At 38.4% G+C, this 27,232-nt stretch overlaps 1 protein-coding gene across 1 annotated transcript in view; it reads left to right on the top strand.

The window, feature by feature from the left end:
• COL5A2 (collagen type V alpha 2 chain) overlaps window positions 1–27,232 on the top strand; it is a 161,159-nt gene that overhangs the window by 63,079 nt on the left and 70,848 nt on the right. The window contains exons 2-7 of the mRNA XM_015817058.1: window positions 7,161–7,388; window positions 16,173–16,186; window positions 17,133–17,165; window positions 20,636–20,668; window positions 21,599–21,652; window positions 26,285–26,392. Of these exons, the coding sequence (XP_015672544.1) occupies window positions 7,161–7,388; window positions 16,173–16,186; window positions 17,133–17,165; window positions 20,636–20,668; window positions 21,599–21,652; window positions 26,285–26,392 (470 nt within the window). The remainder of the gene's footprint in view (window positions 1–7,160; window positions 7,389–16,172; window positions 16,187–17,132; window positions 17,166–20,635; window positions 20,669–21,598; window positions 21,653–26,284; window positions 26,393–27,232) is intronic.

The raw sequence follows: 27,232 nt of genomic DNA, 5'->3' as shown, positions 1-27,232 counted from the left end.
AATAATAATAATAATAATAATAATAATAATAATAATAATAATAATAATAATAATAATAATAATAATAATAAAGTTGGAAGGGACCTTGGAGGTCATCGAGTCCAACCCCCTGCTCAGGCAGGAACCCTACACCATTTCAGACAAATGGCTGTCCAGTCTCTTCTTAAAAACTTCCAGTGTTGGAGCATTCACCACTTCTAGAGGCAGGTTGTTCCACTGGTTAATTGTTCTAACTGTCAGGAAGTTTCTCCTTAGTTCTAGGTTGCTTCTCTCCTTGATTAGTTTCCATCCGTTGCTTCTTGTCCTACCTTCAGGCGCTTTGGAAAATAGCCTGACTCCCTCTTCTTTGTGGCAGCCCCTGAGATATTGGAACACTGCTATCATGTCCCCCCTCGTCCTTCTCTTTGTTAAACTAGACATACCTAATTCCAGCAACCATTCCTTATATGTTTTAGCCTCCAGTCCCCTAATCATCTTTGTTGCTCTTCTCTGTACTCTTTCTAGAGTCTCAGCATCTTTTTTACATCGTGGTGACCAAAACTGGATGCAGTATTCCAAGTGTGGCCTTACCAAGGCATTGTAAAGTGGTATTAATTTGAGCACAGAATTTCATTTTCAAAATGCTACTGCATTATGCCTAAAACCAAACAACCTTCCTTCCTTCCTTCCTTCCTTCCTTCCTTCCTTCCTTCCTTCCTTCCTTCCTTCCTTCCTTCCTTCCTTCCTTCCTGTCTCCCTCCCTCCAAAAAAGGAAGCATTTTATTTCATAATTTTATTGTAACATTAGAATTTATTAATTTTTGAGAGAAGGGAATGATGACAAGATAAACAAGATATATAACAAAAGACTGTTCCCACATTGGCAAGCTGCTTTAATCTCCTTTACTACTGCTTCGTTCTATTGGATCTACCTATTAGGACTTGGAAGACAAGATATGTATGGGGATGGAGAGAAGCATGTATCAATAAATGGGCACTTAGAATTAAGAATTTGCCTATATCTGAAACTGATGTGTTGGCAGTTATACATATTGGGATATGGTTGGGCTATAGGTAGTCCTTGGTTTACTACAGTTCATTTAGTGACCATTCAAAGTTACAACGGCACTGAAAAAAGTGACTTATGATCATTTTTCACACTTATGACTATTGCACCATCCATGTGGTCATGTGATCAAAATTTGGATGCTTGGCAATTGGTTCATATTTATGATGGTGACAATGTCTTGGGGTCATGTGAACAGCTTTTGTGATCTTCTGACAAGCAAAGTCAATGGGGAAGTCAGATTCACTTAACAACCGTGTTACTATCTTAACAACTGCAGTAATTTACTTAACAATTGTGGCAAGAAAGATTGTATAATGGGGCAAAACTCACTTAACATATGTCTCCCTTAACAACATAAATTTTGGGCTCAGTTGTGGCCGCAAGTCAAGGATTACCTCTATTTTATTTATTTTGCTGGGATATTTTATCTCTCCAGTGCAGGGGTCCTCCGGTCCGTGGACCGGTACCGGGCCGCAGCATGCCAACAACTGGTCCGCACAAACATGGAAAGCCCCATCCATGTGATGCAGGCAGCACACTAAACCATGCACTCTCTGGTCTGTGGAAAAATCTCTCTCCACAGCACTGGTCCCTGATGTGGGGACTTCTGCTCCAGTGGCAGGAACATGAAAGGTCATTCCAATCCTTAGCCTTAAAGTAGCTTTCCAAAATTAATTTCCCAGAGTAGTTTGATGCAAGCAAAGTAGTATTTTGGGATTTCATCCTTTCAATGTATAATCCCAGAATGTTCCATGTGCCCAACCTCCACCTCTTAAAGCAAGAGAGATGTGAAACTAAATGTAGAATATAAAGAAGATGACCTTGTCAGGAATATGCACAAACCATTAACTAGGCAAAAGGGTCTGCAACGTTTTAGATTCCGAAGCAAGAAGATAACTTTCCACTCAGACAGGCACTGCCTAAATTCAGTGAAGTATAAGAAGGGGTAAAAGATGCAGCATAATTAGATTGCATAAATGTACTGTTAAAGCCAATATCAACAAAAGTAGTGTTAACCTTCCTGTGGAGTTGCTTTCCTGATATGGTCTACTTAGTGGGGCTGATACTAAATATACTATTAAGGATCAGTGCCATGTTTTTGGAATTAAAACATGCATGCATATAAAGAACCCAGTCTAGGTATAGTGAAAGGGAGGGGCAATTGTTATTGGGAACAAAACCCATAAGGAAATGGAATTTAATCTTTTTTTTCCTGCCTATGATTATAATGTCTCCCATCCTTCCGGTGCAGTTACTATCCACGTTGGGGTGTGTGTGTTAATTTTGTCAGTAAGAATTCCTTCCCTGTATGCCTAACATCTGCCTTTTGGTGTGTGTGTATGTTTAGATGCTGCTGGGAACAACTTTGTATTTCTATGTACTGTTGAAAATAGTTCCCTGTGTGCTTTTAACTAATGGGGAAAGTGCTATAGTTTCTAATGAAAGTATCTGGAAGCACATCTTGTTTGGCTGCTTAAATTAGGCACTGGTTGCTACTAAACTGTGTTCTTATACAAAGCTGCAGTGTTTCTTAGAGGTTTGAAGGGGTTCTAGCATGCTTGATAGATGGCAGAAGACTTTTGGAATAGGATTTTATCTCATAGGGAATCTTCATAAGGCTGTGCTCCAACTATTGGCTGTAATATAGCTGTTGTTCTAAGTTAGGAAGCCTCTGGAAATTGAGTCATTTCCAGAAACATGACAAGGATTTCTAATTGTCAGCTGTGTGACAACAGTGGTGTCTCTAAAATGAAAATATCGGAGTGTTGAAAAGAACACACCCTTTTCAGTGAAAGGGACTTCATTCTGATGCCAATCACAAATATGTGGTCAAAAACTGGTTGTGTATATTCGCCTGACTGACTTCGTTTCTAATGCCGATTAGTTTAACACTATAAGCTGACCAGAGTCATCTCATTGTGAGATGGGCAGCAAACACATTTAATAATAAATAAATAAAACAATTGGTGGATCTCAGCTTCTAGTATAACAAAATAGATCTCCAAAATTCTAAATTTCTAAATTGTACACAGAACTACTTAAATGCATGAGGCCTGAAAGTGGGGCCAAATCTTACACTTTGCATGTCCTTTGCTTCTTTAATAATTTAATACAACTGCCAGCTCCTCTGCAATCCCCAGACTGGACTCAAATATATTGCAGGAGAGTGATGTAAGTGGATATTTCTTTAGCCCTGTAATCTCATTTGGTTCCCAGTCCTGTTTTGTAGGATCATTCAGTCCTAAAAAGTAGGTTTGGGAAGGCCTGTGAAGGGTGTAGGGGGGGAGTGGTGGGGAGGGGTGCGGGGGGGGGGCATTCGGGAACTTTATACTGTCAATTGAATCTGTTCTTTTGACACTTGGATGTATTTGGCACCTCAGTGTCTTCAGGCTGAAAGCTTATACAGTACAACTGTTTTAATGTCATTTTGAAGAAATGGGCCGTGTGATAATATGGGCTACATATATCTTTTTACACCAATTCTCTTCCATCCCTCAATCAATTTTGGTAGCTGCTTGGCCAAGATGGGATTGAATCGTATTAGTAAAAAGCCAGTGGGATGTCCTAAGAAACTGAATATGAACTTCCAAATGTCAGTTTCATCCACTGGTTTACAGACATACAGTTTTGTTTCTATCTCTCATTAAAGAGTGCAGGCAGGCTATTTATTTTCCTCGGCATCTCAGCAATGTGGTTATTACATCTGCAGAGAAAACTTCCTTTGGCTGAAAATCAGAGTCCAAGATGACTCCAAGTAAGTCAAACAAGTTAGGCTTCTGGCCTGTTTTTCGTTTCTGGTGCAAACATAGTTTCCTTTCTTTTAGCTGGCTTCTTCTGCCCCCTAGTGGTTCTTTTTTAGTAGCCTTTCCCCCCTCTAAATAACGAAAGGATCTCTATCCTGTGAAATCAGCAAAAAAGAAGAAGCAGGAGTAATTTTCCAGTTGTACTAGTATCAGCCTCCTTAAAGGAAAACAATAAGGTCACACTAATTGGTATTCAGCCTTCTTCATTTATTGAATGCACGTGCTGTTTTTGCCTTTGTATATAATATTTTAATAGATTTTTGAATGATGAAGACCAGCTTTCCTATTTTATTTCTTCTTCGCTGCCACTATTTTCCATTGTATTATTTTTTCAGAAATGAAGATTTTCTACTGCCTTCCCCTCATATACATCATTGAATTTATATTTGGAATACAAAAAATCAACCTATCATTAGAGGTTGGTAGAGCTTATAAGAGAGAATTGGCTGTTCATTTGTTGTTTTGATACCATGGGAAATGTTGGCTTCCTTTCTAGAACAGAGCCAGTCTGGTGTAGTGTTTAAGGTGAAATCAGGAGACCTGAGTTCTAGTTCTGAGTTCTGAATTCTAATTCTGCATGAAAGCCGGCTAGGTGACTCGAGTCAGTCACTTGCAGCTCAACTCACCCCACAGAGTGGTTGTTGTGGGGAAAATAGGAGGAGGAAATACTAGGTAAGTTTGACACCTTCAGTTATTTATAAAAATAACAAAGGCTTATTACTATTGCTTGTTGTCAAAGATATTTTATATATCTATTTTTACTTGAAATATTTCTAGAGATGCCCATCCCACAATCCAGGCAACTCACAACCCAAAAATAAAACACCATTTATCAGCCATAAAAAAAAAGATTGTAGTTGGACATAAATATTAAAACCAAACATATTAAAACCAGAAAACCAGCTAAACTGCCTACAGGTTTATCTCACTCAGTACACTCAGATATGAGGCTAACTAAACCATGTTGGGATGTGACTTACTAACGAGCAGAGTTAGGACTGGGAAGAAAAATCCTCCTTTAGCTGTGAAAACTTACTGGGTGTCTTTGGGCTGCATATATATTTTTCCTACAGCATGAAGGTGTTGAGGGGATAAATCAGGAGAAGGATTACTGGCTATGCACATTTTAGTTCAGAAAGTGAAGGGAGCTACAGGGTTAGGTAGCTTTCAAATCTGATACTACAAGAACTCTGAAAACCTTGATGTTTATTCTTCTGATGCTTGTTTTTACCTTTTCTTCTTTTCATCATCATGTAGCTGTACTAATTTCTTTTTTTTAAAAAAAAAACTATAGTTGCATGCATGGGCAAATTAAATAAGTGCAACAAGATTGTTGGTTTTAGGCTTGGGCAGTGCTTTCCAAGGAGTACAAAGGTAGTCTAAGGCTGGATTCAGAGCTTGTACTAATCATTGTGGGTTGAACATAATTTGTTGAACAAATGAGGTCTTGTCTAGATTCACCACTGCAAGTCCAGCTACGGTTTGCAAATTTCACTGGCTTGATTTATAGCCAGTTAACTGGTAAAATTCATCACCACAATTTATGGCTATGAACTTAGATGACTTCAAAAGAGAGTGAGATAAACTCACGGAGGGCAGGTCTGTCAAAAGCTTTTGTTCTTGTGAGTCAGTTACTTTAAATTTGGGGCAGCATCCCTCCAGTATCAGCTGCAGGGGTGAAAGAGGACTTCTGGTTCTCCTTCCTGCTTGTGAGCATCTCAAGGAATTGAGTTGGCCAATGTGAGAAATAAAATTGGCTTTGGCGAGAATGAGCAGGGCTATTCTTGTGTTCTTATGTCCTAATACATTAAGCCAAAACGAATCCATAAACAATATGAGTTAATGGGTTGTTTGAACCCTGTCCCTGAGCTCTAGCACAAGAATTCAGCCTTTGTTCCAATGCTGTTGAATTATGGTGCCAGGAGGGAATAGATAACGTTCATCGCAGTGCTCTATTTGCTTTACCGTCACCAACATATTTAAACAAACGAAGACGATTCTTGCTGGAAGAGTTAAACTTGTAGCTAAGGTTCCTGTGTTCTCCATTCTCCACTTCTGAAAGTCAAGAATATAAATGACAGCCCATCCGTCCTTTTGATTCAGTTTAGTGGCATCTTCTCAATTTCTGTATTCTCAAAATATTTCTGTCAAGACTGCTAACATCGGATGTTCTTGCTTGCCATACTATTGAGCAAGGTGGCACCTTGCTCAATAGTAGTAACTGTGAGAGGGACCTCGGAGTCCTAGTGGACAATCACTTAAATATGAGCCAGCAGTGTGCTGCAGCTGCCAAAAAGGCCAACACAGTGCTAGGCTGCATTAACAGANCCTGACAGTGAGAACAATTAACCAGTGGAACAACCTGCCTCCAGAAGCGGTGAATGCTCCAACACTGGAAGTTTTTAAGAAGAGACTGGACAGCCATTTGTCCGAAATGGTATAGGGTTTCCTGCCTGAGCAGGGGGTTGGACTAGATGACCTTCAAGGTCCCTTCCAACTTTACTATTATTATTATTATTATTATATATGAAGAAGCAAACATGTTTTTATTTAGCCTGCTTATCACTTCTAGAGTTAAAGCAGACAATGTTAGAATAGCGGGTGGGAAAGTATGATAGTTAACCACAACAATATTTCAGTACAGCATTGCCAAGGTCAGCTGTAACCAGAGGAGTTACGGGAGGGACAGTTCACACTTCAAACTAATTGGAGAACGTGATTGATGACTGTAAAATGAAGGAGTGAGTTATGCTTTGTTACGGATGATGGGGATGGGAGGATTTAGTTTTTGGCTTCATTATGTATGTGCCGAAGCTATGTAGCAATAAAAGGATTCTTTAAGGTAAATAAAGCCTCAAAGATCTTTGAAAAGCTGCTTCTTCAGAACCATGACAATTTCACTATGTTAGAAAATGGGGGAGGGGAGTTTGCCCAAATGTTAGTGCAATTCTGCATATATGACCAGGGTCTGATGCATCTTGATTTGGGAAGTCTTCCTTAGCACATATCATTTTTACATTTATTTTTTTTTAGTATGAAAAGGATAAATGGGCAGCTCTCAAGCTCCCATTCTGATTCAGCCCTTCTGCCTGTGCAGACAATAGCATCATAACTGCATTGGTATGCATCTCTCCTGGTTCTAGACTGCAGTTCTGCCCAGTGAATTGCTTTGGATGGCTGTGCTCATGACACCATAAATAAGTCTTCTGAGTCAGGAATATTTCCCTGTTCCTGTGTTAGAAGCTTTTTTTCTTCCCAGCAGAAATCTGATGCTACTAATGTTGTTCTCTGTCCTTTCTCTCTTCTAGACATAGAAGAAGACGAAATCGCCTGCACTCAGCATAACCAGGTGTATCTGAATAGGGACATCTGGAAACCTTCAGCATGCCAGATTTGTGTGTGCGACAATGGAGCCATTCTGTGTGATGTGATTCAGTGTCTCGAACAACTAGATTGTGAAAACCCACGAGTTTCTCCTGGAGAGTGTTGTCCTACATGCCCAAACACAGCCCGAACTGGATTTGAAGGTTCTATCGGTAAAGTTTTTTTAAAAAAATAGCAATATCAATAATAATAATAATAATAATAATAATAATAATAATAATGATGATGATGATGATGATGATGATGATGATGATGATGATGATGATGTTTCACAAATAATGTTTTGTACATTTATCATAAATGAATTCATTTTAGAAAGTGGTCTCACTCATTCTATTTTTTTATCCATTTAGAGCATTCTCTCTCTATCCCCCCACACACTTTTTGTTTAAAAATGGAGGGTTGTATCTATTTCTAGTGTGCAAGTGTTACATATATAAAGTTGTTAATTCATTCTGGATTGGTTATTTTTATGAATGAAGGCAAATATACGTGTCCCAGGATAATGTTGCAGGATCCAATCTGGGTTGTTCACCGGGACCAGAGGTTTAGTCTTCTCAGCTTTCAGACTCAGTAGTTCCTCAGGGAACTACTTTCTACTGGAATGGTAGAGGATGAGCTCCAGCATGAGTCCAAAAACTTGGAAGACTAAACCTCTGGTCCCAATGACAGACCCAGATTGGATCCTGGTTATATGTACAAGGTTAATTTGTACACCTTTTCCCCTAAAATACATATCTTTTTTTCACATTTCCCACCTCTGGTAAGCATTTAATATTAATAAAGTTGGAAGGGACCTTGGAGGTCATCTAGTCCAAACCCCTGCTCAGGCAGGAAACCCTATACCATTTCAGACAAATGACCGATCAGTCTCTTCTTAAAAACTTCCAGTGTTGGAGCATTCACCGCTTCTGCAGGCAGGTTGTTCCACTGGTTAATTGTTCATATATACCTTGTTCTTCAAATTGACAAACACTTTTTTTTTAAAGCCAAAGACTTGATTGTGAGAAGAGTATAGCTTAGAACAGGGCTTTTCAACCTTTTCACCCATTGTATCACTTTTAGGATATGGCAATATCCGAGTACCACCAGTCGCCTAGCAAGGTGTCAAAAACTTGATGACCAAAAAAAAAAAAAAAGGAAAAAAGTGATAAAGTACAGGTAGTCCTTGATTTACAACAGTTCGCTTAGTGACTGTTCGAAGTTACAATGGCACTGAAAAAGTGCCCTCAAAGCCACAGCCGAGCAAGACACCTGCCTGCCCACCCGGCGGCACTCTCCCTCCTCCGAGGTTTTCATTCTTGTGAGCATTTCTGTTGAGGATTGGCATGGGGGTGGGGTGGTGTTTGGTTTTTATTCCCCCCGTCTGCTGGGTGGTTGCAGCAGGTTTTGGTCACTTCACATAACCCTGGGACACTGTGACCGTCATAAATATGAATCAGTTGCCAAGCACCTGAATGTAAATCACAAGACCCTGGAAATGCTGCAACATTCCAGTTGATCAGCACTTCTTCTGGGCTCAGCAGAAGTGCCAGGATCAGTGCCGAGCTCCAGCTGGAGCCTGGCGCTGATCCTGGCGCCTCCACTGAGCACTGATAGCCCCAAAGAAGCGCCGATCAGTTGGAAAGCGGCACTGATCCTGGTGCTTCCGCTGAGCCCTGACAGCCCTGCAGCTCCAGCCATCTCTTGCTCAGGCTTGTGCGGTGCTACCAGCGGTTCAGCTCATTCCCCTCCCCCGCTACCACTTTTGTAGGATGGTCACATACCACCTGCCAGGTGCCAATGTACCACAGGTGGTACCCGTACCACTGGTTGAAAAGCCCTGGCTTGGAATACAGCAGTCAGGGATACCAAAATCAGATTAGTTTGGTTCAAAGTATAGATTGAATGAAACTTTCCAATATCCCTAATTTTGGTACATTTTTCGACTGAAAACTGTTCCAGAACATGCAAGGTATTTAAAAAAACCAGCAATGGCTCAATTTTCACTGACACCTAAGTTGGGAGGAATATATATGTGTGTAGAAGCAGACTGAATTCTTCAAGCATATATATGGGACAATATAGGTAGGACAAGAAACAATAGATGGAAACTAATCAGGTAGAAAAGCAACCTAGAACTAAGGAGAAATTTTCTGACAGTAAGAACAATTAACCAGTGGAAGAACTTGTCTCCAGAAGTTGTGGGTGCTCCAACACTGGAGACTTTTAAAAAGAGACTGGACAGCCATTTGTCTGAAATGGTAGAGGGCCTGTTGCTTGAAAAAGGGATTGGACTAGAAGACCTCCAAGGTCCCTTCCAACTGTGTTATTCTGTTAATATATGTTATTTGTATGAAAATGATGGTGGTGACTATAGAGAAAGCAATGGTTCAGTAAAAGTCTCTGATATTGTGCCTGATTCAACTCATTCCCAGGACCTTGAAGAGATGCTGACAATTTCAGGAACACAGAACGGATCAATACGTTTTTTATATAGACGTAGAAGGACATTTTTTTTTTCTTAAAAAAACTTGAATGAAAAAGATAGCCAATAAAAAAGAACCATGCAATTAAAAAAAACAGTAAAGAAGAAAATTAAACTAACTGAAACCAAAATATAGGAGAAAAGACCCCATCAACATTTAAAGACCCTAACAGAAGTTAACAAATTTTAATATTAAATATTTTAATATGTAAAGCATAAATGTTACTGGTTTACAGAAATACTTTTACATATTATTAAAATGATCAAATTATGTCACAAAATCTATACCAAAGAAGAATGTACAGTATTGCTTTATTCATTGATTAGTTAAAAATACTGTCTTTTCTAAGATGGACAAGTTACATATTTCTAAAAGCTATTTTTTGTTGTCTTGAATAATATCACTTTTCCACTTTCTCAGTATTTTTTTTCCCATCCACCACGCCCAGTATAACCAGAATTCACCATAGAGAGTAAGATTCCAGAACTTTGGAATATCATTCTGCATCGCATTAACATCTCATTTAGAGTTTTCCCCATTAATCTACCGATGAACATGAAAATATTATTTCAGACGACTACTGATAGTTCAGAAGATCAAATCAGATGGGACAATGAACTCTCAATACTGTTACATTTCCAGCAGAGAAAATCTGATACCCATCCTTTTGAATAGAGTTTTTTTGGGGGTGGGGGGTGGAAAGTCAGGTAAACTTCATGTTTCATGAATCAATTTTAGTCTCAAACTTGTCAGTAGGGGTGAAGGGTTAATATTTTTTAAAGGCTTGCTGCCATTGATGGGGCATTATCAGAAATTCCAGTTCTTTAATCCATGTTTGATATAACCCTGTAAATCTATGAATTCATGTTCTCCTATGACGCACATAGAGATCAAGTTCAATGAATGGATCAGCTGAGAAATTCCTAAGCAAAATATCCAATGAAATAATGCATGACTAATCCATGTTGATCTTATTTGAAAATAATTGGAAGCAGGATGTTGTAGTTAGAGGCAGTGCTAAAGACCTGGGAGGGTCTGCGGCATGCATTATATTTCAAGTTGTAAATGTAAAATTGTCAGGGTTTCCAAACAAACTTTTTTCCTCATATAATCCTGAAATAGAAGAGATCCACTTAATATTCTGGCTCTTTGGACTCATGTCTCCAGTTAATCTCAGCGTTGTGAATAGCCTTGAGAACTAAAAGCTGCCACCTGAGACTTAAAAACAATCGAAAATGACACTTTGGTTCTAGACCAGCGGTCTCCAATATTTTCAGCTCAGTGGACTGGCAGAAGTGACAGCGGTGGCGGGAGTGAAGAGGGGAGGGTTTTGTGCACCTGCGGGTATATGTGCCACTTTCACAAATGCAGTTTCGCACACATGAACGTGAACACACAAGTTCATCTACCACTTCCACAGCCCGGTTCCTGAGCTGCACTGTGTGAAGAGGAATTGTCTTGGGCCGCATATACAGTATATAATATAGTTAATGTATATGAATAACAGAGCAGCATGGTAGCCTTGTGGTAAAGACGCTTGTCTCCCACTCGGAAAATTGAGAGCTTAATCCTAGGTAGCGGCAGATTTTTCTCTCCAAGGGCACAAAGAAAAGATATCTGCTATGAACTCAGCATGGTGTCAGGAAGGGCATCCAGCCAGTAAATGTTCAACTCCATTCAGTCACCCCAACTCTACCCTGAATTAAAGGATTACAACATTGTAAAAAGGGAGTTATTTATGTATATAAATAACAAAACTTCCTTAATTTTTTTTTTATAAATCTTGTGGGGCTACATTATTAGCTACCCAGGGCTGCAAACAGCTGATGGGCCATGGGTTGGACACACGTGTTCTAGACTATGACCTTCATGCTGTGTAAGTCACATTTTTGGTGCCAGTTGTTATAGCATCAAATTGTACTTGGGCATATTATATTTTCCTTGGATAATTGGAGCTGTTTTCAATTAGTATTAGGCTAGTTCCCCCCCCCCCCCGGAATAGTAACAGTCCATTCTATAGCTATGATTGCCAAATTATGGCATTACTGTGTTTCCTCTGATTGTCTTTTATAGCAAAAGCAGCATTATTTTGCTACAAAAATAGATACTCCCCTCAAATAAGAAAATAGAATCTGATGTTTAAGAAACGAGACAAAAGCAGTTAAGAAATTATTCAGTCATGGATCCCACATTTATGTAGTCCAGAAGTTCAGAGATGAATTTTTTAATGGAAATTAGGAATACATTTATTGCATGAAGCTTAATGCCTATTAAACTCTGCTCTGCAGAAGGATTTGGATCATAGGGGAAGCACTGCTTGACAATAACCAGCTTATTATACAAATGTGTTACTTTGGCAGCTCGAATGGACCCTAGAATGGACCCTGTCAGGAGTCAAGCCAGAGTTTCTGGCTCACCTATTAGAATAAGTAAACAAGAGATGGAGCAGCAACGACTTGTTAGCTGAGCTTGCTGGATGAAAAAGTGAAGTGGGATTGATCAAGCAAAGTACACCGTCACATTATTTACTCTTAATCATCAAGGATTCATTACAGTTTGGGCTTACTGTGACATTGTAGTGCAGCCTATAACAGTCCGGGATCCAATCTGGGTCGGTCACCGGCACCAAAGATTTTGTCTTCTGAGCTTTCGGACTTGTGCGGGAATCCATCTTCAGGGAACTTCTCACTAGCAGAGCTGTGCTATTCTGTATGTGGTATTTATAGTGCCTGTTGTAAGTGGCTTTTAGATGTTGATTGGGATGTGTTGAAGGCTGGCTTTTAAGTCATTCGCTGTCATTTGCACTATAAATACCACACATACAAGAGCACACACTCTGCTAGTGAGACGTTCCCTAAAAATGGGCTCCAGTACAAGTCCGAAAGCTCGGAAGACAAAAATCTCTGATCCCGGGGACCAGCCCAGATTGGATACTACAACACTATCCACTATATTTGCCTTCATTCGTATAACAGTCCAGTTTCATTCATAGTATGCAGCTACCCATGAATAATCACAAAAGGTTCTAAAAGATTCTAGTGAAGAAGCAACCCTAGACAATCTATTGGTAATCAATGGTTTAAGAAACAAAACGGAAGGAACTGAGCAACTCACTTGTACCCTCTATCTGCAGTTCTTTCAGTAGGATAATATATATAGAGAGAGGTAATGACGGAGAGCCAGGCTGGTGTAGTGGTGAAGGTGCTGGCCTAGAAACCAGGAGATGGTGAGTTCTAGTCCTGCCTTAGGAATAAAACTCACCTGAGTGATTTTGGGCCAGTCATTCTATCTCAGCCCATTCTATCTCACAAGGTTGTTGTGAGGGAAAAAGGAGGAAGATTAGGTACATTTGCTGTCTTGAGTTACTTATAAAGTCATAAAGATGGGATAAAAAATCTGATAGGTAGGTAGATAGGTAGATAGATAGACAGATAGATAGAGCTGAAGTGAAGGATTATAATGATCCAATTCCCTTCTTTGAGAAAATGCTGTTTACAGAGACTCTGGGACAAGCCTTCTCCAAGATGGCCTTTTAGGGAATGGCTTATACCTCATTATCCAGTCTTTCTCCTGCATACTGGCATCCAGAGAATCATAAAGACTCAGCTTTTCAGGAGACATTTAGGCATATGTTTAGCATACCGTCAGAGTTGGCAATGTCACTGTGCATTGATGGATGGTGGTAATTTATACCCTGCATGTTTTTAACCCTATGTTCTGGCATTTTATCAGCTGTTCAGAACCAATGGGAATTTAATGGCATAGAAGCTTTAGTATTTTCTTTTTAAAAAATATTAATGTATTTAAATTTGCCATGATTAAGAAGGAATCAGTGTAGTATTATTACACACTGAGTATTTTCTTCCAAAGTTCATACCATATAGTTCCCTGAAACAGGAAAAAAAATCTCTTTAAATGACGGCAGGAGTGATTCATTATTTGCCTGCCCAGAGGAACAGAAACTGGAATGACCCCTAATTGGAAAAAAAGGAACCTATAGTTGGAGGAACTTCGTGAAATTCTTTCAAATTGGAAGCTACCAAGAGCACGCATGCAAATTCACAGTCTTTTCCTATCCATATTTGCTTTGAAGTACATTCCATCAAGGCCAGAGGGGTTTATGTCTAGATACAAAGGAATACATTTGTGTACACCCTGGTGCATTATGCTTTCTGAAAATGATTTGTCAGTGATGATAATATTATTCTGATTATGAATAAAGAGTGCTGTGCTGGATGCTCTACAGTTAACCAGTAAAAGCAGATATGGTTGCTTTAATAAACAGATGGTACATGTCTGGAGTGTGTTTAGGTGTTTTTAGGTCAAAGGCTGAATATTTATTCAGTAATACAAACAGAGAGAAATATGTTTGGAAGCTGCAGACTGCATAAGAGCTCTTAAATATATTAATTCATGTCAGCTGCCCCTAACCTGATGTCCTACAGATGTGGTGAGATTATAGCCCTTATAATCCTGGGAACTGGAATCTCAAAAATGTCTCAGAGAGGATACACATGTTCTCCCACAGGTCTGTCTGTCTGTCTCCTTTCCTGTCTTGCTGTCTGTCTGTCTATGTAGGTTTAATTTTAACATTCCCCCAAAAAGAAAAGGTATGTGCTCAAAGAAAAAACAGGAGATAATTAGAAATATTTTATTTAGTGATTCATGCTACCTAAAAGAGTTTCTACTATGTGAAATAAAGACATAAAGACAAAATATTGGGGTTAAATGTAGTCTTAAAAGTCCAGTGCATAGTAAATAGATATGGTACGCTCAGTTTATTTTCTTTCCTACCTTACATTTTTCTACATCATTTCAGCACAAGTGCATAAATGTAGTTTTAATGGGTCTGCATTCAAATGTATGTGCTTTTGATGCATGTGATACAGGATCAATTTTTCTGTCTGTGTTTTTCCTTAATACATTGCTGTTTGGTATGATTTTCCCCAAGCGTGCAGATTTCAGCAGATTTCTGCATGCATTTTTTTAAACTTGTATTTTCAACATTTTTTTAAAAAAAATCACATAAATACCTGTCTTTAAATTAAATATGGATTTAGTTAGCTTTCATTAAAATTTGAACCAAGTGAACGTCTGAGCCATCCAAATTGGAAGTAAGACCCAATTAGTTCAATTTCTTCCCAGTTATTTTCTTCAGCCGATATAGGCAACAAATGCTTTTCTAGATATTGATGGACTGCAGCTCAGCCTTTTACAGGTTTTTTTTTCCTTGTCTCTCTTTGTTTCATTCTGTGTTATGACTTTGATGCCAAATCTCTTCCCAAAACTACTACCACCTAAGAATGTCTGTTTTTTCCATTCCTGTCAGTTCCTTGCAGTCAACCAATCATAGATAGTCAGAGGAGGTTAGCATCTCTCTTCTAGAGGATTAACTAATACTGGTAAAGAGCTGATCTTAGGAATGCAAAATGAGCAAAATGTTTTATATTCCATATTTGTGTAATTGCATCTCAATAGCAATTAACACTGAAACAATCTGTATATGCTCAATGATGGTGTAATTAATCTGGAGGCCTGGAAGCTAACTGGTGACTCTAATATGAGTGGCCCATTGGCTACCTGGCTACTCTAAGTATTCTTTAACATTAGCCACTGTCCTATTCCAAGGTTTTGGGATAAGGATGGGATTCAGGAGAATGAGGATGTTTCTTTCCTCCTCAGCAGCCTTGGTTGAGAATCTTCAGAGAAGCAAGAAGGACTGGACCAGCATATGATTCAGAGTTTGCCTAAAGGCCCTCTGCCCAAAGAATTAGTAAGGTGAAGTTACAGTGAAAAGACAGAATAGCCGCACTGGGCTGTATTGTTTCTTTTCAGTGGTTAGTTCTCTAGTTACATCTTTTCTCTCATTCACTGTCCCTCTCTCTCTCTATTTATTCAGAGTAACGTTTTCTGTTCAAATGTCAGCAGCGTATGTTTCTGAAATCCGTCTGTTGTTGCCTTTTTAAAAATTAAAATCCTTTATTCTTTATTGGTTCAACACACACACACACACAAAATTTAATAACACAAACACATTGTGTTTTGTCCTTTCACCATGGACTTCCATAATGGCTTAAATTTGGTAAGGTAGATTTATAGGGGAAAAATGGAGATAATTATTTAAAGTATTATTCCTGGATGAGGTGGATTTCCTGCAGTGCCCTCAACAGACTGTTGGTATGTTTGTGTGGGGTGTGTGTGTGAGGGGCTTCTTCCCTTTTCATGGCAATATAATTACTGACTTAAATAGTTATCTGGAGTGAACAATCTCACTAGCCAGTCCAAAACTCAATAGATGGGATCCCAGAGAGAGGATAGGTAGGATGGTCTTGACAAAGCATAGACACTAGCTTTCAAATGTTAAATATGCTTAGCTCATAAGATATGGCTCTTCTGACGTGAAAATCACCAAATTCTTGGAAATTATCTATGTTAATTAATTGTTTCATTTTGCTTCCCTTTTTCTAGGTAGAGGACTGAAGGTAAGCTTAATTAATTGTTCTTTAGTGGAGCAATATTGCAGTTTGAGGTGTATTGGGTAAAGAATGCATAAATGATTATTTAGCATATCATAAGGTGAACTGAGTGGGAAGAAACTTGACACATCTTTCTGCTACCTGGAGAGTGAAAAGCCAATTCAATGTATTTACTTAATGAAGAGATACCAGTAAGTAAAAAAAAATAAATAGAAAAAAATAGTGATTAAACAAGGAAGGAAGGAAGGAAGGAAGGAAGGAAGGAAGGAAGGAAGGAAGGAAGGAAGGAAGGAAGGAAGGAAGGAAAACTGATTTTTAAACTGCCTAAGAAAAAGTCTGGTGCTTGAATGGTATAAGAGCAAGTGCCAGGTGACTAAACATGACAATATGACTAAAATGATAAGTTTCCATTGGCTTTTCAGCTAAGATGAAATATAATACAGTACCTGAGAAGGACTTTTCCTATACAGTCATCAATCAGTGTCTGGAAAAAGGCTATTGATGAAAACCTATTCAGGTACTTAGGCCCTTAGACATGGCAGTACTAACTATATCAATACATATTCTTGTGAACAGTGTGGAAAAAGGACATTTTTTTAAAAGGGTGTGCACTTTCCTCTCTAAGCAGATTGCTGGATTCTGTTTTAAGGCAGGGGGAGACAGAAAGCAGAACACCAGAAAATGTCTATCTCATTTTGCAAGCCAGCTCTGTCTGAAATATTGGATCTTAAATTAGGAAATTACATCTCAGGGCTAAGTGGGCCTAGCATGTGCTTAGCTCTGCCTTTAATACAGAAAACATTTCCTAGCAATCAGGGAAGACTTTCCACAATCATGTCAAGTTATGCTTCATAGTGAAATGGGGAAAAATGGAAAAACGATTTCTTGGTTTTTTGTTTTTTTTTAAAAAATACTATTTTCCTCAGATAATTTTTGTCTTTTTACCTTATAGGGTCAAAAAGGAGAACCTGGAGTAGTACCAATGGTAAGTTAGTGTGTGTGTTTGTGTATGTCCCCGGGTGTGTGTTATATTACTCTTTACTGACAAGCATTTTATAGAATGTAATCTTAAAAAACTGTTTATTCATTTGGAAAGCAGTTCGCCTTTTTTTTTTAGTAATAGTTCTGGGCTCTTTAGGGAAAAAAATATCTATACGCTCTATAGATATTAGAATGCAGTAGAATATAAACATTTTTTTAACTGCCAACTTGTGAGGAACAGATGCCAGGCATAGTTATTACAATGTGCCATGCAATAGAATTTCTCATTTCCCCACCACCCCATGCAAGTAGTCCTCAATTTACAACCACAATTGAGCCCAAAGTTTCTGTTGCTAAGCAAGACAGTTGTTAAGTGAGTTTTGGCCCATCTTACGATCTTTCTTGCCAGAGCTGTTAAATGAATCACTGTAGTTTTTAAGTTAGTAACACTAACTAAAATTAAATGAATCTGGCTTCCCCATTGACTTTGCTTGCCAGAAGGTCACAAAATTACATGACCCTGGGACACTGCGACCGTCAGAAATATGAGTCAATTGCCAAATGTCTGAATTTTGATCACATGACCATGGGGACGCTGCAACTGTTGTAAGTGTGAAAAACAGCCATAAGCAGTGGTGGGATTCAGCCAGTTCGCACCAGTTTGGTAGAACTGGTAGCTAATTTTTTGTTGCCCGGGTCCAGAATGGACTTCCGGAAGCGGCATCCACACAGAGAACTGGTTGTTCACATATTTGAATCCCACCACTGGTCGTAAGTCACTTTTTTTAGTGCCTTTATAAGTTTGAACGGTCACTAAATGAACTGTTGTAAGTTGAGGACCACCTGTATGCATTTATTTAAAACATTTATATAGCCACCCATCTTATTTCAAACTCTGGGAGACTCCCAATCAACAATTAAAACAATATTAATAATAAAACAACATAATATATATATCTATTAAAACTCTAAACATTAAAAAACTGGCCCCAGTATGACTCTTTCTCTTCAATGGGAATCTTTCTCTTAAGGGAATAAAACCATCACAGCAGGGTTTTAGTAACTGGACCTAAACGAATTACTTACTAGTGTTTGGCACAAAGAGTGCGTGGCATTGTGGAAGCTGTCTTTTCTACCCAAACCAAGAAATACCTTCAAATAAGACTGACAGAGATCAATTGCTTGATCCCTTATTGTTTCCATTTTTCCTTCTATAGCTATACCTGTGATGCAGTGATAAAAACTCTATACACTAATTCACCTATGATAGTACCACAGATATGTATATTGGTATTGTGAGGCTAGCTGTTCTTTTTGCCCCCTTTATCTAATGAGATAATTGTCTGTTACAGAGGAAATAGGAAAGGCAAAATACCTCAAACTTCCTGCTGTTTGGACGATTTATCCATTATCCAAATAAGTTTGAGCCTCCATATAAACAGTATAACCATTTTTATTGCCTTTGCACTTAATGCAGGCTCCTGAGATGGGGTGCAATTAAGAGCCACTAGTTTGTTGGGTTTCCATGTTTTATTTGATGGAAATGCAATGGAGCTTGTTTCTGATAAGCGTTTTTTTACTGCAAAAAACAAAAACCAGAACAAAATGAAACAAAGATTATTGTATATCCTACAGTGGATTATGATAATGTACTCCCGCATATTTAACTATTTGATTCATTTCTCTTTCATGCCCCTTTCCCAAACACAGCATAGTTTCAAATATACCTCCAGTGTTTGCGCCCTATTTTTTTAAAAATTAACTAGTAACTCTCTTCTCTTCTCTTCTCTTCTCTTCTCTTCTCTTCTCTTCTCTTCTCTTCTCTTCTCTTCCCTCCCCCTCCCCCTCCCCACTCCCCTCCTCCTCCCCTCCCCTCCCCCTCTCCTCTCCTCTCTCTCCTCTCCTCTCCTCTCCTCTCCTTTCTCCTCCCCTACCCTACTCCACCCTACTTTTCTCCTCTCCTCTCCCCTCCCTTCCCTTCAAATCAATTAAAGACTTGCATAATTATTTCTGCATTGTTTACAATACTGATACTGCATAGTTAGGAGGGTTTGCCCTCATTCTTACCACTTGTGCTCCCTTAGGAGACAAAAGGATTGGTATGATCAGGGCTTTTTTTCCTCATAGAACGCCCAGAACGGAGTTCCGGCACTTTTTTTGGTTGGAACCTTGTAGGGTAGGCAAGGCGGGTTGTATGACGTGTGTGAGTTCCGGCACCTTTTTTTTTTTTTTTTAATAGAAAAAAAGCACTGGGTATGATCATCAGCTTCATATTCTCTAGTACCAGATAGATGGGAAGGGGGGGGGGGAACAGAGAAGAAGGTAGAGATTTGAAATAAAGAACTGCACATTGGTATTTTTTTAAAAAATATGTCTCTCCTTTGTATAGGGCTTCATACTCTACAGAGGAGCAAACCAGAATTAGTTGCCCCTTGCTGAAAATACAGGAAGAAGCTACAGTTCTTATTTGTTTCATAACCGTATCTCAGACGACACATGTTCAGATGTCTTTTCAGCACATTCTCTGCTTATATTTTGGCCTTTAAAATGCTTTTATCTTTTTTTCAAAGTAATCTACAAAAAGATGTGCTTGAAATAGTTCAGGATACTGACAGCACACTAAAGGTCAGAGATAGAATGAATCCCAGGATGGACTGAGAAGTGTCAGGACCACAAGGCTGAGAATTTGCCAGAGCCCATGCTTTGTGTGGAGCGGGAGGGGGCTGCTAATCCCTAACATTTGACCTTCCCTTATTTTAATTACAACTGCTCATTCACCCCTTCTTGCTAATCAAGTGAGTAATGATCAAAGGAAAGAAACAAATTATTTTCATTGATCTTGGCTTTTAGTGCCAACCTCATCCATTATGGTGCTTTCCAGAAGTATTAGAATTCTTCCCAGTTCCTAGAATCCCAAGTGATTTGGCCATTGGGAGTTCTAGGACTATAGGAGTTGAAGTATAACACATTAGAGGGCACTACATTGGGAAATTGGGTAGGTATAGGACAGGGGTAGGCAACCTTGGCTCTTTTATGACTCGTGGACTTCAACTCCCAGAATTCCTGAGCCAGCATTCTGGGAGTTGAAGTCCACGAGTCAAAAGAGCCAAGGTTGCCTACCCCTGGTATAGGACTTAAAAATGACAACAACAACAACCATCAAGCACATAAACAGCAGGAACACTGAAGAGGAAGTCTACCTTGAAAGCATTTTGAAGGCATGAAACTGACAGCGATGCGCAACTGTGTTTATCTTCATTATCAGCATATGTTTGAATAAAGAGCATATGAAACAGAACAATAGATGCTAAATAAATAGACAAATAAAGTCTAGCAATTGTCCGTATCAGAGGTTTTACATTTCTCTTTCCTTTTTCTTTCCTTAATGCAAATGAGAAAAAGATGATATTCTTGCCACAGTCATTACCATGTCCTAGAAAGTTATTAAAGCTTATGTCTTTTTTTTTTTAATAGGTTACAGGTACAAGAGGACGGCCGGGACAATCTGTAAGTATCACTCCTGGTTTTCTTTGTAGAAGCATGAATAGTTTCTTAATATTTTTTAGGAAATAATGATAGCTTTTTTTGATCGCTTAACTTTTTTTTAGTACTATGGGCAAGGAAGTATTGTGGAGAGATGGGGAATCCTTGCAAGATTATTGCTGTTACTTAATGCTGAATCTGTGGCTTTGGGAGAAATTCTACATTCAAATCCAGCTATAGGAAGATAGATATGGATTTTTTTAAATCAATGACTTTCCAAGTGGCAAATTCTTATCACTTTAGACACTATGGGCAACCTTGTTGGGACATCTCCAGTCATTCTTATGGATTGAGATTAAGGTCTGAAGTTCTTTTTTTAACTTCATATAACAGGGAAAGACTAGCTGATTTGTTTCTCATTATCCATTTCCTTGTTGTTAATTCCTTAATAAGGCCCAAGGGCCCAGTGATTCTTGTCACATGGTTTAAAAACTACTGTGACAATGTACAGGTAGTCCTTGACTTACAAACACAATTGGAACAGGAATTTTGGTCACTAAGCAATGCGGCCATTAAATGAGTTATCACATGACCAGATTCTACGTTATGTCCATTTTAGTGTAGTTATTAAGGGAATCATCTGCTCATTAAGTGAATCACACAGTCATTAAGCAGATCCAGGTCTCCAATTGACTTTGCTTGTGGGAAGATTGCAAATCATGATCACTTGACTGCAAGAGGTTGCAACCACTGTTGCCAACTGCCCTACTTGTGATATCATGTGGACAGCAAGGGTGGTGCAACAGTCATAACTTGTGAGTCCCTTTTTCCCAAGGCCATCGTACTTAATCAAAGCGAACTGCAACAAATCTATGCAATTGTTCTTTAATTTCAAAAGTGTGATACCATTACTATTTTATTAAATGCCCATGACTATTCTAATAATTGATTTAGGGACCTCCAGGTTCACAAGGACCAAGAGGAGCTCGAGGACCCAAAGGAAGACCGGTGAGTTGGAAAGCATTCTTCCAAGAATAATTTAATAGATTGCTATTCCTTCCCCAGATGCCCGAGATGAAATGTTTCGGGGTCAGAGATACCTAGGTTTGGCTTCTGTTTGAGAGACAAGATTATTAAAGTTTGGTTGCGTTCTATAATGTTTGGTTCGTAAATATAAAAGTGTGTTAGCTTCAGGAAAACATCATAAACACTCACAGCAATAGCACTTAGACTTATATGCCTCCCCATAGTGCTTTACAACCCTTTCTAAGCTGTTTACAGAGTTGGCATTTTGCCTCCCTCAACAATCTGAGTCCTCATTTTACCGACCTTTGGAGGGATGGAAGGCTGAGTTAATCTTGAGCTGGTCAGGACTGAACTCCTGGCAGTGGGCAGAATTATAGTAAATGCACTGTAATCATAGTAAATGCAACTCCAAGAGATATACCCGGGAGTCTTTTAGCCTCTAGCTCCCTCCGAATCGCTCTCTTGCATTCTGTGATTCATTTTTATCTCCCAGACATTGCATTCTTTCACATACAATGAGTCATATATTAAACAGTTCTGACATTCCATGAAGGACTAAAAAAAAAAATCAACCTCTGATAATTAGTCCTCAGAAAAAGACATCTACCAATAACCTTGGTATTTCTTTTTTCAAAAGATGAAGAAGTATCCCCCCCCCTTAGAACACATAATACCCATATATAGCAATTTAGTCCTCCCTGGATTTTTTTAAAAAAGGATTCCAAACATAAAATTTCCAATCATCAATTCAAACATAAGTATATAAACATTCCAATCACCAATCCAACATTAAAGTGAGAACAATAGAAATTAAGCATAACAGTAAACTTAAGAGGTATAAACCAGAACAATTCAATGCTAAGAATCAGTATAAAAACAAATGCAAACACATTTTTGACTGAACATGGAAAGGCCTACAGTGCTGGCAATAGTGAAATATTTCTTTGAAAGCTCTGAAGTTAGGGCCACCAAAAGGAAAAAAAAAACCTCTTGTATCTTTCTGTTTAATGGAATCTAGATAAGAGCCACAAGTGAAACGAGATGAGGCACTCCTTTCAGTTTTTAGCTTCCAAACTACTCAGAATGTCAAGAGTCAATACCAATATCTTGAAAGCAGGCAGAAGAATATAAGTACTTTTTATTACTTTATAAAGTCATGTTCTAGTAATACAAGTAGGTGTAAAACCTACTACCTGAGTAGTAGCAAGCAGCATTTCCCTTCTGTGAAGATATGGTCATTCATACCCATATTGTTCTATAGAGGTTTTGTCATGTACAATTGCTCATGTGAAGGCTTCCACACAATCCTGCATTGTATACTCACATATATAGTGATGGCACTATATATTCTCTATGTAGGCAAGTCACCCTGTAAATAAAAAAGACCACATCTTTACTGATGTCAAGCATGGCTTATAGGGGAAGATCTGGTTATCATCGCTTGCAGGTTAAACTAAAAATCTATAGAACAGAAGGAGTATAACATGGCTCCATCTGGTTAAAATAGTCAGATTAATGCCACAGTATCTTCAGTGCCATCTCCAAGGACAATCCCAGATGGGATCCAACCCTTGTACTGTAATATAAAACATAGAATTTGAGAGAAGTCTTCAGTGAACCTGTGATTATGAAGGCATTTGTAATACTTGCAATAGCAACAGCAATAGCACTTAGACTTATATACCGCTTCACAGTGCTTTACAGCCCTCTCTAAGCGGTTTTTAGAGTCAGCCTATGGCCCCCAACAATCTGGGTCCTCATTTTACTGACCTCGGAAGGATGAAAGGCTGAGTCAACCTTGAGTTGGTGAGAATCGAACTGCTGGCAGATGGCAGAATGAGCCTACAATACTGCATTCTAACCACTGTGCCACCATGGATCTTTTGCAGAAAGGGAGAGGATAAGTAAAAGAATTGAATTAGGAAAGAAGGGTATGTAGAAGAGAACATTTTAACCAATATAGCTTTTCAGGCAAGTCATACCTATTGAAATTCCCATTTCTGTAGAAGCCCTACCCAACCTGGTATCAACCTAACTACCTACATCTTTTTCATTAGGATGAAAGGAGGAGGTTTCTGGAGAACCTGGGATAGGAGCTACTGAAGCTTCCTGAAGCTTCCTGCTGGAAAGATGCAGGGAATATGACAATGGACAACAGTTGTGTCACTGGCAGTGATTTACAGCATTGTACTGCTGTAGAATATAGCAGGCTGCTTGATCTGATAACTCAACTTACATTTGCTAGATTTTTAGCAGACATAGGCAATTTAATCTAACCAATCTTGGCCAATGATACATAATGTCTGAAAGGTACCAAGTTGCTAACTTTTGAACTATGTTATAGAGCTGCATTAAGAGCTTTACATTTAAGGAGCTGATAGATTTAAGGAAAACATCCATTTTGATTGCATAATAATATAGTAATAATTATCACTACCTCTAAGGGATCAGTGAGAATTAAGAGAGAGAGAGAGAGAGAGAGAGAGAGAGAGAGAGAGAGAGAGAGAGATGAATTAATTTATATGAATGAATAATTCAGTGACTTGACTATTTTACCACTGCTGAAATACACTTAAGTATTAAAAGTATGTGTGTTGAAGCGCCATCTAGTGGTCTTCATCAGCAAATTCTTGTTTATAAGATGAATTGTGGAAGTAATTGACAAAACTGTATAGCTTACCTTTAGATAACTGATTTTCCAACTCTTCATATGTTTCTCAAATAATTGAGCCACCATTTTTTTTTGCAGAAAAATGTCAGTTTTCATTTCAGTTGTATTGATTATCTTAGAATTTTAATTAAGTATTTTTGTGGGTAGCTATTTCTACTTTTAATTGTTTGCTGTGGTGTACAATTTTACACACTCAGCATAATATCTACCAATACACTACAACATAACACCAATATGTAAAGAAGTAGCATGTAGGCCTTAACCTGCAACCATAGATGTATGTAAGATGTAAATGTATGGAATGGAGTGGTCCCATCTCCAATTTTCATATATATCAGAAGACTTGACATTTTGATATGAGAAGATGAAAGTTCTTGCATATTTTTATAATTAATAATCATATTATAATGACGGTTTAAAAACTCTTGATATATTACTTGCAAAGCTGGTATTAGAAACAATGATACATACCAGTTAAGTAGGTTACAAATGAATGATTTTTATAATTACGTGCAGATTTTTTTAAAATCAGAAATCAATGAAAATCTGATCTCTTAAAACCAGGTTTTACTTGGGCAGAATAATCCAAACCCTTCCACTCAACCCTAAAGAATAAAACTATGGGAGAGACTTCACTGCATTGGCTGTTGATGTGTGTGTGTGTGTGTGTGTGTGTGTGTGTGTGAGGGGGCATATTTATTCCATACACTTCACTAGGCCACCTCAAAGTTCCAAGGTGGTGGGTCCAACATGGAAAATTTCAGGAACGGGTATTATAACTTTTAAACTTCTGAATCTTAAAATTCCAAGTTTCCCTGAGAGAGACTCAGATGTGTTCCCTCACATTGGCTTACTTAAAAGCCTAGTAAAGCTGCTGCTTATCCCACCAGGAAGCCAGGTTTTTCATGACAGTTCACCTTTCCTGATTTCTCACAGAAATCCCTTAATCTGCCAGCTTTTACAAAATAATTTGATAAAAGCCAGAATAATCATTTTCCCTCTCACATTATTTGCATGAGTATTAAAATAGGTTCTTAAGCAACACTTAGTTATTCTTTCCTTGACCTCCTTTAGTCAGTTATCAACTTCATCCATTCACTTTCAAAGCAGTAGAGCAGTGCATAAGTGGAAGAAGCTGTAGAATATATTAGGTTACCAAGATACTTCAGGTTTTATTCCAGATTTATGAAATATTTGCATTAATTATTTTGTGATTTTTCCAGCTGTCTCCTAAAAAGCCTGTTTCTACTTTTAATATACATTCTTGCTCCATAGTCTCTGCCAGTATAAATCTGGAATGGTATCCATAGACTTTGAGATGTTTCTCTGAATTTATGCCCTGCATAAATGGAAATAAAAGCTGCTTGTGTGCATGCCTGTTGGTATTTAAACCTTGTGGGGATGCAAAATAGGCAGTTTTGCCTTTGTTAAGTAAATATCTGAAATCCACAAAATTAATTTCCTGGTATAAATATTAATTTATTGCAATTTCAACATATCCATTCCAAGAATTTTTTTTTATCCATGAAGGTCAAGGATTTGCATCAGTCAAAACACTGCCGATAAAAAAATGTCAATCCCCAGATTTATAATTCTTCCAGGAAAAAATGTAAGAATGAAAGTAGCAAAATCATTCCTTTGGAGTCTTATTATTTTAAAATGTATTACTTAGCAATAAGCTGTATGGTGCCGATTCCATTCAAATGAATGAGATTTTTTTTCATGAGATCTGTTAGTTTATCCTTTGAGATTTCATTCAGGTCCTATGTAAAGACTATTGGTAATTTAATGCAGTGAAGACTCCATGGGAACACTGCAATTGTGGAAGTAAGCTTGTGGATACATCAGTTGTTGGACCCAATGACTGAAATGATTTATACACTGCCTACTTGATGGATATGTGTGCTTTCTTTAAATACGCTTTATATCCAATCTCTTTCTAGGGTGCCCGTGGTCCTCCAGGAGTAGATGGGGAACCTGGCGTACCTGGACAACCTGGTGACCCTGGACCTCCTGGACAACAATCCACTGGACCAGATGGCATAAGCAGAGTGAGTGACAGTAGTAAATTTAATTAACTCAATTTCCTACATGTGCATGCTGTGATAACGATAAACTGAATAATAACTGAGCCCACACAGACTGGTTTGCAAATATGTCAGATTAAAATGTAATTGGCTAGCTTGTCCCAATGTACAAAAGGGCTTCAAATCTGAAATGTTCCCACTCAAAATGGATGGCTTGATCTTAACTGGTAGTGGTTACAGATAATTCTTGACTATCTGAGCCTAATTGAGCCCACAATTATGTTCCTAAGTCATGACAATAATTAAATGGATTACCAGGTGACTGCAGACTCTTTACAACCTTTTTTGCAGTTAACCGCTGTTAAGCAACAGCGGTTGTAAAGTGAATGCTGCAATTGTTAAGCAAACGCTGTGGTCATTAAGCAAACCCATTGTTCGCTACATGCCATTTTTTTTGCCAGAAACTGGAAGTAAACACAGGTTTCTGGCAAAAACAACATAAATTGCAGTGATTGGGACGCTGCAAATGGCCAAAAATGTAGGATAGTTGCTGAGTGCCCAAAATGGAGTCATGTGACAGCAGTGGGGTGGATGACATAACTTCAAATCTAGGTCATAAGTCCCTTTTTGGAGGGTCTGCCATAGTTTTGAACAGTTAGTAAACAGCCGGTCATAAGTTGAGGACTGCCTGAATTTGAAACTCTTCCAGAATGCTGAAACTAACCTTTTCTTGAACTCAAAACCAGTTGTGAAGAGGATATGTCAACCTAGAAATGTTTTGAATTTGGAGCATTTTCACATAGTCTACTAATGGGAGGCTGAGTAGTAATAATAATAATAATAATAATAATTTAATTTATATAC

This window comes from Protobothrops mucrosquamatus, unplaced genomic scaffold (genome assembly GCF_001527695.2).
Source record: "Protobothrops mucrosquamatus isolate PMUCROS unplaced genomic scaffold, P.Mucros_1.0 scaffold_125, whole genome shotgun sequence".
Classification (NCBI taxonomy): Eukaryota; Metazoa; Chordata; class Lepidosauria; order Squamata; family Viperidae; genus Protobothrops; species Protobothrops mucrosquamatus.
This window is presented reverse-complemented; position numbering and strand designations above follow the sequence as displayed.